The sequence below is a fragment of the Rattus rattus genome, chromosome 12 (genome assembly GCF_011064425.1).
Source record: "Rattus rattus isolate New Zealand chromosome 12, Rrattus_CSIRO_v1, whole genome shotgun sequence".
NCBI classification, from domain to species: domain Eukaryota; kingdom Metazoa; phylum Chordata; class Mammalia; order Rodentia; family Muridae; genus Rattus; species Rattus rattus.
Window position 1 is genome coordinate 48,269,261 of NC_046165.1, and position 13,557 is coordinate 48,282,817.

At 43.1% G+C, this 13,557-nt stretch overlaps 1 protein-coding gene across 1 annotated transcript in view; it reads right to left on the minus strand.

Moving 5' to 3' along the window:
- Positions 1-320: 320 nt before the first annotated feature.
- Positions 321-13,557, minus strand: part of Nufip1 (nuclear FMR1 interacting protein 1) — a 29,229-nt gene continuing 15,992 nt past the window's right edge. Inside the window, exons 8-10 of the mRNA XM_032917651.1 lie at positions 7,048-7,164; positions 2,264-2,496; positions 321-613 (exon numbers count right to left, since the gene is read on the minus strand). Of these exons, the coding sequence (XP_032773542.1) occupies positions 497-613; positions 2,264-2,496; positions 7,048-7,164 (467 nt within the window). The 3' untranslated portion in view covers positions 321-496. The remainder of the gene's footprint in view (positions 614-2,263; positions 2,497-7,047; positions 7,165-13,557) is intronic.

Sequence of the window (13,557 nt, forward strand, 5' to 3'; positions counted from 1 at the left end):
ATATACCTGTTTTGTATACTTATCTAAGTCTGGGGTCACATAAAGATTCCTTGGGCAAAAAGAGGTCACTAGTGGAAAGCTTAAGAAGCCTGTTCAGTAGGGCGTGGGGAGATGGCTCAGCGGTTAAGAGCACTGGCTGCTCTTCCAGGTCTGGAGTTCAAATCCCAGCACATGGTGGCTCACAACCATCTGTAATGAGATCTGATGCCATCTTCTGGCATACAAGTGTACATGCAGAGAGAGCACTCATATATTAAAAAAAAACCAAAGAAGTCTTTACTCAATTACCTCCCAACCCCCAATAATACAGACACACTCTGTAGAAAAGACCAGCTATGCATTTATTTTCATAAAGCCAAAGGACAGACGTAAAATCCGACATAACACGCAGGAGGTTCACAGTTAAGTTACTGACCCTGTCTGTCTTCAGACGTTGCTGGCTTTCTCTGCATGCTCTCTCACATACTTTACATAAATGTGTGGAGACACGAGACATCTACACATCTTCAGTTTTCACAGAACCAGCAGTAAGTCCAAAAAAGTCTTTTTTGATGATATATCGAACACATTGCAGAATCACATTTCTCTCATGTCGAATATCTGGAGCTAGAAGCTAAAACATAAATTAAAAAGATTAGCTAGTTTAAAAGAAAGTCCAAGAAACACAACTTAAAATGCTAAGTATCCCCTCCTCCAAGAGAGAGCACAGTACAGTAAAGCAGACATTTTATCAAAAGACAGTACAAAGCGCATCCCCTTTCCATTTGACTTAGGGTCGACACCCAGCTCTCTAAGCAGCACAGATGCTCACACCTGGCTCCTCTTTAGGGGTATGCAGCAAAGAGCAGGAAAGCCAGTTAGAAGTCACGCTCTTTCCTCTCCAAGGCACACCATGCCAATGGTGCAGGCACTCCCTGACACTCAGCTCCCTGGGACAACACTACTTCACACTTCAGCACAGGACTTCCCCCACAGCTTGACATAGTCTTTAAAGTCGGTATGAAATAATAAAGGGGATCCCCAAATCCAAGTCTATAAATGATAAAAGTGATGTGTGCTAAATGCAGTAAGAGCTGAAATACCTACTTTCACATCTCCCCATTTTTTAAATCACAACTGAAAGAAAGCTAAGATTTCCCTGGTAGCCACAAAAGTATATAACCAGGGAATAGTGTTAATTGCCAAAAGGATTTTACTTCCTTTGGATGTTTTTCTAGTATCTAAAATACAGATTAGAAGCATCACTCAGTGACCTTTAACTCAGCATCAGATAAACATCTGAAAAATACAATTGGCTGTATCTAGTAAGCATCACACCAGAGTATATCCTAGGTCCTATTTAATAGGAAGTAATTGTGTGCAGGTGACCCTGACAGGACAGGCAGGACACTCCAGCTACAGCAAAAGCACTCACAAGATGAGGTAAGGTAAGGGGCTTCCTGCTCAACTAAAACTGCTTCCCTTAGACATAAAAGATTCTTCCCTCTGAACAGTGTCATTCCCATCTCAGAAGCAAGACAAACTGCTCCCTCCCTTGGAGCCTCAAACGGTTTGGGATGCTTAAGTCCTCGATGCTGAGGAAACCATCAGAGCCTGAGACAGATACAAATAAAGGTAGAGCCAGGACAAAGGCTGTGCAGTAGGAAGTGAGTAGGAAGTGAGTAGGAAGTAGGACACTTCAGGACTTGTGTTTGGGCTTTTCTAAAGGCATCTTTAAAAAGCCAATTCATTCATTTATTTTATCATATGTGTACGGGTGCTTTGTCTGCATGTGTGTATGTACACCTGAGGCCTGTGAAACCAGAAGAGGGCATCAGGCTCCCTAGAATGGAAGTCACACACAGTTGAGAACAAGCATGTGGTACTGGGAACTGAACCTGGGTCCTTTGAAGGAGCAGCCAGTGCCCTAAACAGCTAAGTCATTTCTCTGCAGTTCTCAATAGACATTTGTATTCTAAAACAGAAAATTATTTCCTTTGCTTCAGCTTGCCACTGTATTTAGCTGTGCTTCCAATGAAAATTTTAATCTCAACACACACTTCTTAATCACCAGTTAAATCCATACTTAAATACACTGGTGTTAGCAGTGATGAGAACTAGCTGAGCTGCGTGTTCTCAGCTCCAGACATTTGCCAAGCGCAGCTCTAACAGTAAGACACGCACACAGGCGAGTCTCCAGAGAACACATGTAGCCTGAAACACACATTCACAGTGCACCCAGTGACCCCACCCTTCCAACACAGGATGAAGAAAAACCATTTACCATCTCCAGGAGATGTGGGTGACGTGTTCTTGGTTCAAATAATGGGTGGCAGGGGCTCTTTTTCTGCTTAAGGGTTATCATCTTTCGGAGCCCACTCCTCTGGGCCTTCCACTTGGCTCGTAAGACAGTTCTAGCGGTTGTTCGAACATTGTGTCTTGGACTCTTGGGAGGACTGCTAGGAAGAACAACACGGTTTTCTGCCAGAACTTCTGCTTCCGTCTTGATGGGAGCTTCTAACGTTAAAAAAACAAACACAAATAGATAAGCAGGAAAACAATTTAAAAACAACCAAAAGGCACACTAACTCTCTCGGCCACACTGGTTACCCAGCAGCTTTTTCTCTTTGTTTTTCAAGACAGAGTCTCTTTGCATCGCTTGGCTGTTGTGAACTTTCGTTGTAGACCAGGTTGGCCTCTACTCAGAGTTCTGCCGGCCCCTCCTCCTGAGTACTGGGATATAACTTCGTGCCACCACTGCCCGGACTAATCTATTTTTTTAAAAAGCAGTTTAAGCTGTCCGCCATCCCCTGGCAACAGTCCTTGCCAGTAACTTATTTTATAGTGAACCCCACCCCCAAACAAACAAACAAGAAACAGAACAAAAAAGCATAGCTGCTTACACTGCCAAGATGAAGGAAGGAGATTGCCTCAAAGTACAGAAAGCGCTCACATGGGACAGGAGCCACTCAAGAGTAATGAATACTACGGACAAGAAATATGCGGATAAATGGAAGGAAAGATGGTCTTAGAAACACGTTAAAGATAATGACCATTTAACAACAGCAGTGAGGCGGGGCAGATGAAATCTTTAACAAGACAGGGAGAAAATGTAGGCACCCTGGCACGCATCTCAAGCTTCAGCAAAGACAAAGTAACTCTAGGAAATGCAGGCGCCCTTTGCCTTACAGGGGGAACTGACGCTTTCCCTAACCACAGGGAAGCACACCGCTGGACTGTGTGCGTGAGGCAGAGGATGGGTGGAGATTCAGCGCACCGTCCTTCGAAAGAATGCTGACAGACAGCTTAAAACGCTAAAGGGCTAAACTGACAAAGCAAAGCAGGCCCAGCGCCCACATCTGGAGATCACCCAGTACTGGATAAGACAGGTGGGAAGCTGCTAGTTCCAGCCTGACCTGCAAGGCAGGTGCTGCCTCAAATCAGTTGTCTTCAGAATAATCTAATTTTCCTAAGATTACCAGGTAAATCAGGAAATCATTTAGCATGAAAACATCAAGTTTGTAGAATTCAGCTAAGGCAACACACGAGGGCAAATTGACAGCTTTGATGCATTTGACAGTGATGCACAAAGGGGAGGAGGTAAGAGAGTGAAAGTGCATGGACTGAGTGAATACCACTGAATAAGGAAGAAGAATAAAGAGAAACAATAAAGAGAAATCCATGAAGCGGGGAGCTAGTTCCTTGGAAAGATAGAGTAAGTTCTGAGCAAGAGTAAGAGAAGTGGGGCGTGGGGAGAGTCACTCACTACATGACTACTATCCTATTACTATACTATTACTATACCTATTACTACGAGTGACTGATTGTATACCAGTAAATTCAACTCAGAAGGAACAGGAAACCTAATTAATACTGTATCTATGAGAGAAATTTAATTTATAATTAAAAACCTTCCTAAAAGAAAAATGTTATATTCAGATAGCTTCACTGTTGAATTCTTAAAAAAAAAAAAAAAAAAAAAGTCAAAAAAGAAGAAATTCCACACATTCCACACAAATCCTTAAAAAAAGAAGCAAAGCCCAAAATCTACAATGAGGAAGGCCACGGGCCAGTGAGGGTGAGCACAGATGCAATCCTCTGACAAAAACGGTAGCAAGTCAAACCGATCACCGCACTACAGCATGTACATCAAAACCACGTAGACCCTGTCCCAAAATACAGGCTCACCTGACACCTGAAAGCCAACTTCACAAACTCTAAGAGAGATCCCCACCCTCCTCTCAAACATGACTTCTATTTACCATGAGTCAGTGATGGTGACCCTCTCACAGTCAAGTTTATACAGGACCCAATGTGGAAATTCTATCGCAAAGGAACTATGGGGCATAGATTTCAACACAGCCTTGAGTGTCAGACTGCTGAGCTCAAATCAACATCACAAGAAACTTCTGGCAAGGGTTGGGGATTTAGCTCAGCCTGGGTTCGGTCCCCAAGCCCGGAAAAAAAAAAAAAAAAAAAAAAAAAAAAAAAAGAAAAAGAAAAAAAAGAGACTTCTGGCAAGCAGTTTCTCTTTGCTTATACATCCTCATTTATACAATGAAAACACCAGGTGGTACTGAGCTTACGAGGTACTTATAACTGAGTACAGCACTAGAACAGCCTGGCATGGAATGAGTACTGTATGAGCATTTGCCATGACCACATGACGGGCACTTCTTCAGTGATGAAGAAAAGAGGAAAGAGGCCTGCAACCATAAAACAGAACAGCCAAGAATTCTAGAAGCACTCTGCAAAGCTCAGCACAGTGGGCACCGTATCACTGTTATTAACTTAACCTTCAAGTATTGATCACTCCAGCCAAGGAGCACAAAGGTCAGGTGACTCAGTTTACACAGTCAGCCTTCTGCTAAGAAATGGGAACATGGAGTCACTTAGATTTTTCTTTCTTGAGGCTTCTAATATCTTTCAGCTAATTGTCATCTATTAATGCAATGTTTCCCAAATCAAATCAGTTTTTGTTTTTTTTTTTCTTTTTTTCGGAGCTGGGGACCGAACCCAGGGCCTTGTGCTTGCTAGGCAAGCACTCTACCACTGAGCTAAATCCCCAACCACAAATCAGTTTAAACTACAGCTATGCTATCCTCTTAAGATCACTTGTTGGTTTGTGAATTTTACACCAGTTCTCAGCTTGGGGCTCTAATCACAGTTGAGCCAGTTTGAAGGGAAACAAACCGACAAACAGCTGCAGGGATCTGTATAAACCCAGGAAAAGCAGCAGAGCAAAGCACCTGAAGCACTCCTTAGTCATACTTTAGGCAGCCCCCGATCAAGCATACCCTGTCTGCTTTAGCCTTGCTTGAGGACCCTCCTCTAACCCATGTACTAGACAGTGGGTAGTGACTGGACAGCTTGATGACGTGAACTCAAACTACATAAAGTACTAAACAAAGGCATTCTCCTTAAAGCAGCAACTGCTAGTAAAAATAAATCCACATAAAAATTTGCTACATATAAAAGATGCTATGCCTCTCTCCTGTTCAGAAAGAGCGAGTAACACACCGACAGGGGACACAGGAGGTGTGACACAGTTGGAAGTCCCCAAACCTAGATTTTTACATAGGTTCTACTACATTGTTAACAAACTTATCCCCTCTAACCCTGGTGACACATAAAGCAGGTGTGACATTTCCAAAGCCTCCTACTTTCTTTCTTCCTTCCAGTTTAAAAACAGTGGTAGCCATAAATGGAAGACCTGAGCATGCTGAGTATTAAATGTTTCATCGTCAGAGGGAGAGAAGGAAACATTAGTTCACCTTGCTTTTATGGGACTCAGTAATCCGTTAAGTCTCCTTCCTTATCGAGTTATAAATACAGCTGATAGGGAGGAAATGCAATATGTGTTTAAAGAATAACTTCATTTTCCTATCGGTATACTAGAAACAAGAGTAAGAAATAAATACTGTTTTTCTTAAAATTTAAAAAGGCAACTACCTGTTAAGGAATACTCTGATAAAGCCAAAATAGCTTACGTTTCAAAATTCAAGTAGCTTTAACTACTACCAGAAGAGCCCATACCCATTTGTATCAAAAGGCTCCCATGTTACAGAGAGATATACAAACTCCAAGTTTCTAATCAAAGCTCCACTCTTCCACAGTTTACATCCTTCAAGTACACAAACACTGGTTATCTCAAAGAACTGCTAACTTTGTCCAGTTATGTCCTCTTCATTCTACATCAACACTTACTCTTCTCTTCTCCCGCCTCCTACTTTGATCACGCAGCTTCTCCGTAACGAACACATGCACCTTCTCATAGTAGGAAAGGCCTAAAGACAATTACCTCGAAGGTCCAGGTTTTGCCATTTACAGAACACTGGTTTATTCACTAAGCACAGTGCATTATCAATGCAAATCCTGGGTTAAAACGATACTGTATCTGATCAATAGCCTATCACAGCTAGAGTAAGTGGCATCACTAACTTCACAGGCTCATGAAATGATTCCATTTCTTCAATCCTTTACAACAAGCAGGTGAGGAATCTGTCACACAAGCCTGAGGAACCTGGGTGGGAAAAGGTGGGTGTGGTAGCGTGTGCTTCTGAGCAGAGACATGCAGGTTTCCTAAAGCTACCTGCCCAGACAGCCTGACTGACTTGATAAGCTCTGAGTTCAGTAAGAAACCCTATCTAAAAAGAAAGGTGCAGAGGAATTTAGAAAGACACTGAGCATGGACCTTGGCCTCCTGCACACTTGTCCACATGCATATTCCCGCCTGCTTGCTCACGCACCCAAACACACACACATACACACACACACACACACACACATACACACACACACACACTAAAAAAGATCAGGGCCACTGTGCATTTCAAGTGAGATAAGTTAATAAATGTATGCTATAAACAGCACTGACCCACACAGACTTAAATTTCATTTCATTATTTGCATAGACCAGGTTTTATGTAGCCCAGGCTGGCTACAAGCTCATTATATATAGCTGTGGATGACCCAAACCTTCTAATCTTCTTGAGTGTTGGGAACACTATTCATTTACCAAAGCTGCTAAAAACATGACAAGGGACCTAAAAGTCACTTCCACCTTACCTTCTGGTTCACTCTCTGACCCGGAGACATTGCCGTAGCTGCTCATCAGTGAGCACAAGGCTGGTGTCACTTCCTTGGGCACTATAGCCCTTTGTGATTTCTCATCCTTATCAGACTCTGCAACAGAAGGGGAGAGAACAGTGACTCAGAGGGTAGCCCAGAGTGCCTCCACTGTCAAAAGAAAGCTGGAGACTTCTCACCTGCAAGTGAGATAAGACAAGCCATCTCTGCTGACCCTTAACCCTGCGAGGGCTGAAAGTGTGCATCCTAAGCTAAGAAGTTCTCCCTCCAGGGGAGACAGGGAAGTTTAACTGCACACAACTTAGCTGACTGACCATGCTGTGCATGCTATGGAATCTGGGCCCTTCCTAACCTAAATTCCACAATCTCTGCAATTAACCTCAGGGAGAGGACAGTCAGAACACCCATTAGCAGTACAGTACTGTGCCGAGATCAGTAAGTCAAAACTAGACTGAGGAGTAAGCATAATATAAAAATTCTACTTTTAACATTTAAATAAACCAAATTTACTTGAAGCATTTTACAATTCAGTCAATGAATCTGCTCAAAACTTCTAAGAACGTAATTCAACAAGACAGCATGAGAATTTGGCAAGTACTGAAGAGCTTGCCAAAGGTTAGGGGTTTAATGGTAGCCCAGAAAGATTCTTTGTACCCCCAGGATACCACCCGTTACATTCATTTTAGCAGTTCTTAAACATTAGCTCTGATCTAAACAAGCCATAAAGCCAAAGCTGGACTGAAGACGAGTGACTGTCTACCCAATGAACCGATTCCGTCCACACCCAGTGGGGAGTGTTTCAGGGCTGAGCACTCAGTGCTCACTAAACCAGTCTAGGGGACCCAAACACGTCACTGGAAAATGCAGGGGTGCCGTCCTGTCAACACTGGCCTTGCACCTCACATAAGGCACACATGAAGGATGAAGACAGAACCACCACCACCACTACCAAATGCTAACTGATGTGCTAATGAGAGTCTAAGATCCCGCATAGATTTCAAGCCAGATGATCAACTTGTCTTATATATTAAGAAGGAGAAAGGGGAACAAGCAGTTTCTTCATGTCCATTTTGAGCAAACTAAGCCAGTCTACCACAATGTGAGCATGCAGTCTGTTCCTCCATTGTTTGAATGAGCAAGCCCAGACAACAGTAACTCTTCCAGAGCCTAAAGAAAGACACCAAACACAGAACAGTCAAATGTTGTGTTTTCTAACAGCGTGGTCTCACTTAGGTCCTATCAACCGAGATATCATATGGCTATGACAATTCTCTGCCTCAGTTTCCTAAGTGCTGGGATTCTAGGGACAGACGCCCACAAACACATACCCACAGCAGTTTTGTTTGTTTTTTTGACAAATATCACAAAGGATAAGCCCTTAAATCCATGGCATCACTGACTTAATTAATAAGTATTTGAAGAACAGGTACCCTGAGGCAGTAATTATTTTTAAACAATTATTACTAAGGCGTTCTAATGGTTATTTTGTATTTCTCTCATTGTGTTCTACATGTATGCACTACAATTATTCTTTAAGAAGAGTTGTCCCTTAGGTTGGGAACACGGCTCAGTGATTAAGGACACTTGCTTCTCCTGCAGAGAGCAGGTTTGGGTCCTAATACCCACATGAGGTAGTCCACAGCTGTCTATAATTCCAGCCTCAGGGGACCCAACGAACTCTTCTGGCTGGTGTGGGCACCACACACACACACACACACACACACACACACACACACACACACACACACACTCTCTCTCTCTCTCTCTCTCTCTCTTAAAAAATCTGTCTCTTTCCTTCATATGTATTTATTCAAATACTTATTAAGTCAGTACAGATAGATACAGATAGATTCATAGCTATTTACTTTTGGGAGAGATGTCATGATTTATTATCATTTATTCTGTGATTGTAGTCACTGAAAATCCTTTATTAGAACCTTTCTCAGTATGTCTTTCCATTCTGTCCTATACTTTACTAAAGACAACTCTCACTGGACAGCCCAGGCCCTCAGCCTCCTGCGGGCTGGGATTACAGGGATGCACTACCACACCTGTGACCTTTGTACGCTCTAGAGAACTTTATGACACCATAAGCTACTCTAGGCTGACCATGTGCTTTTCTGCCCTGGTCTGCTGTTTCTCTAGAAGACTCTAGTTTCAGGAGAAAACTATTTGAAATTTACAAACTGAGTGTTAAGTATACTAGGAGGGTCACAAAGCTGACCACCTCCCCAAAAGATAAGGGTGGATGTGCACAAAAACTACTCTCTCTCTTACATGTTTAAGGGGCATGTCACAAGAAATAATTCTTGGAAGTATACCAGGCATGGTCGTGCATGTGTGTAACTCAGGCACTCAGAAGGCAGAGGCAGGAAAACTGGGAAGTTCAAGACCCTGGATTACAGAGCAAGGAACTCTATCTCAAAACACACCACGTCCTCCTAATCTACAACAGCTCTCAAAACTATGGCAGGGACAGGCTGAGAAGCGTCCCTCTCACAGCCGCGGGGGCCACCTACCAGTTCTCATCTAAATACTTCAGCACTCAATCTGAAGACCGTCAAAGGCGCTGCACCAACAGATAAAGAAACTCAAAAATAAATAAATAAATAAATAAATAAATAAATAAATAAATAAATAAAACAGCTAAACCCTAGTCTCTGAGATGAAAATACCAGTATAAATAGATTACCAAACAAGACCATGAAATAAAATTTCAGAGCACAAAATACTGACTCAAAGAATCTTACTGTTAAACATTAACAACAATTTTTAGAGTAAAAAAGTACCATGTTCTCACTGAACAAAAGAAGAAAATTTGAATTACCACTAGACCAGCAGTCAGCCAATGCCTGCCTGTTTCTCTCTCACACATCAGGTTATTACTAAACATACAGTTTATAGTTGAAGGAAGGGACATGAAACTTCCATGCTCCTTCTTGACACTCCTTAGGAAACTGCCACGCTTGGCTCTGTGTTCTGTCCTGTTAGATGCTCCAAGAGGTTCACATACAGGCATGGTTCACTGACTCACTGAGCACAAGAGCAACTCAGCTGCAGCACCCTCCCCGCCCTGGAAGTCAGTGTGACCAGCCCCCATTCTGAAACTGCTCAGGAAGAGCTTTCCTGAAAGCACCAACAGTTCTTTAAAATCCCCACTTTTTTTTTTCAACTGTAGTGCTAGGCCCCTAATCACAGTCCCCTCTTCCTTTAAAGATAATCCAGTTTATGGGTATGAATGAGTATTTTGTCTATCTGTCTGTCTGTGTGTATGTATGTATGCACATGTATGATCTGTGCCCAAAGTTGTGAGCCATCTTGTGGGTACTTGAAAACAAACATGGGTCCTCTGCAAGAGTAGCAAGCGCTCTTATGCATGCGACAGCAGTCACCTCTCAGCCTCCCAGAAATCCCTTCTGAACTGTATAGAAAACTCTTCCTGGAATATGTTGTCATCATTTCAGCTGGCAGCTTCCTTCTATGCACAATGTCCACCCTCCTACCTGACATTGCCTCTAGGCCCAGGAGTCATCAGTTGACTAAAGGAAATGCAGCCTAGAGATGCAGTTCAGTAGATTACCACCCACTACACTCGAGGCCCTGAGTTGGTCACCACTGGTTGGAAAAAAGCGTTATATCAAAAACAAATGCATGCAGATAGCACCTTGCACAGGAACCTTGCTTTACACACTGATTCTCAGAGAGACGTTTGAGGATGAGCACTGCCATTAGTTCCTTTCCGTCACTGTAATAAAACATGACCAAAAGAAAGGAAGCAGTGAATCGGGCCCACAGCTGGTTAGAGCCCATGACGGTGGAATGAAGGCATGGCTGCAGGTGGCACTGAGAGCACACATCCCAAACCACACCTGAGAGGCAGAAAGAACTGGGAATGGGGACGGGAGGGGAAAGAGTTTGAAACCTCAACGTCTACTGCAATGGCACACCTTCTCTATCAAGGCCACGCCTCCCAATCCTTCTCCAATGGTCCCACCACCTGGGGACCAAGTATTCAAACAGGAGCCTGGAGGGGAAGGGGGGAGGAATCTCATTCAAACCACCCCCTGCATTAAAGACTCTTATGGCTTTAACACCTACCTCTTACACAACAAAGTCAACCTAAGTCACGACAGCAGCTGGACTGCTGTGGCAGCAGGCAGAGCCCAGAGGGGAGGAGCCCTGAGCCTTCATACTGCTGTACAGCTTCACTCCGCTGCCCTCACATCACATCCCTCTTTATCTGAGAATTGTGTGCAAACTCTAAGGGCTTCCAGCCCTCACTGGGCAGTGTCGGTGGCACTCAGTAATTGCGCTTGATCTTTATCAAGCATTGCTGGAGCGGATTACTAATTCAATAACCATCCTAGGAAAGAACTTAGAAATGTAGATTGTTAGCCAAGACCCTTAGGAGCAGACTGTTAAAGATGGAAGGTTCAGATGTTTTGTTAGTGGCTCTGATGGAGAAAATTCAGAGGGAGCAGCATGAAGTTTTTTTGTTTTTTTTTTTTTTTTTTCTTTTTCGGAGCTGGGGACCGAACCCAGAACCTTGCGCTTGCCTAGCAAACGCTCTACCACTGAGCCAAATCCCCAACCCCAGAAAGACACATTCTTAATAGTTCACTAGGGACTTTCTAAGGTCAGAGAACAGGAAGTGGTCTCGTACTAAAGCAGGACTGCGAATCAAGAGGATGACTAATTTCAGGTGCCCACTTTTGCCCTCAGCTTCCTGATATGATCTCATAAAAACTGCTGATGAGTAGATATACATTTTGAGGATTTAAGTAGAAATGACTGTTTTTTATATAGAAATTTAGAATTGTGATTCTCTTAGGATTTTTGTAAGATTATTTTTTTAAGATGAATAATAAAATAATTGATCCTTTCTTTGTAACCACAAATTATAGCCTGTCTGCCAGTTAAGAAAAACTGGCTGAGAAAATTACTTTGCTTGTTTAAATTTTGTTAATCTGTAACAAGTTGCTTAGTTACAAATGTATGTGGGTTCTTGGGAATTTTTTCACTTGTAATGCATAAAGTGTTTATTCTCATGAGGGTGCTGAAGAACGTGTTTTTTCTTACATTTACTCATTGTGGTTGTTCCCTAAGAAGAAAAATAGAATGCAATCACATTGTAATTTTCATACTGCTTCAAAGGTTTGCTGGGGGATATAAGCTGAGGGAGAAAAAACAAAGTGTGCTCATCTACCAAACATGTATGTGCATGTATGCACATATGTGAAGCTTGTTGGTGCCTGCTCATCCACCAAGTGTTTGCATGCTGCACATGTATGTAAGACGGTTGGAGCCAGCTCACTGGAATTTTGCTCCATCTACCCAACGTGTGAATGTGTGTGAATGTGTGTGTGTGTGTGTGTGTGTGTGTGAGAGAGAGAGAGAGAGAGAGAGAGAGAGAGAGAGAGAGAGAGAGATTATTTTCCCCTTTTTTTTCTTTTTTCTTTTTTTCAGAGCTGGGGACCGAACCCAGGACTTTGCGGTTGCTAGGCAAGCGCTCTACCACTGAGCTAAATCCCCAACCCCCGTTTTTTTCTTTTTTAAAGATTTAATTATTTTTATATATGTGAGTACACTGTCACTGTCTTCAGACACACCAGAAGAGGGCATCAGATCTCATTACAGATAGTTGTGAGCCACCATGTGGTTGCTGGGAATTGAACTCAGGACCTCTGGAAGAACAGTCAGTGCTCTTAACCACTGAGCCATCTATCTAGCCTCCCTACCCCCTTTCTTTTTCTTTCTTTTTTCACCAGCCTTTTGCAGCCCTCAAAGGATTTTCCTACTGGGTCCCCAGGGGGCATTTCAAACAGCCCTAGCCAATTGCCAACACTACACCCTGCCTCAGTTTACCTCGATGTCTTTGACAACCTCCATTCTGCTGTCATGGGCCTCTGGAATGACAAGCACAAAATAAGCCCTTCCTTAAGTTGCCTTGGCTATGATGTCAAGATTAAAGGTGTGTACTCCATGCCAACCCTGAGGACTTTACCCTCAGAGTGAGCACGTGCTTGGTGTCAGCTGCCATGAGAAGCACTGGACTGTGCTACCTCAGTGTCAGCACCACTGACAACTGCAACAACTACATTCCAAAACCGAGCTGCTATCCAAGGGTAAGGGGACAAGCTTCAAAACAGGTGGACAGGCCAGCCACGGCAACACACACAGACTCAAATGTTCTAACGCAGGAGGAACACCAAGGTATGAAGCCATTCTGGGCTACACAGCAAGAGCCTGCCTTAAAAGAAATTCTGCCTTTCCTTGGTCTTATCAAACATTAAAAAAGAGCTTTTGCTTTATTTTTATTTGGAGTGGGTCTCTGTACACACCAAACAAGCGCTCCTCCATTGAACTACAAGGATAGTCAGAAGGGGTCTGCCTAAACTCCTTCCCACATCTTCAGCTCCTATACTCACAACACTTATCAGACAAACTCAGACCTTACATTTAGATACATGCACAGTATTAGAGTCAGAC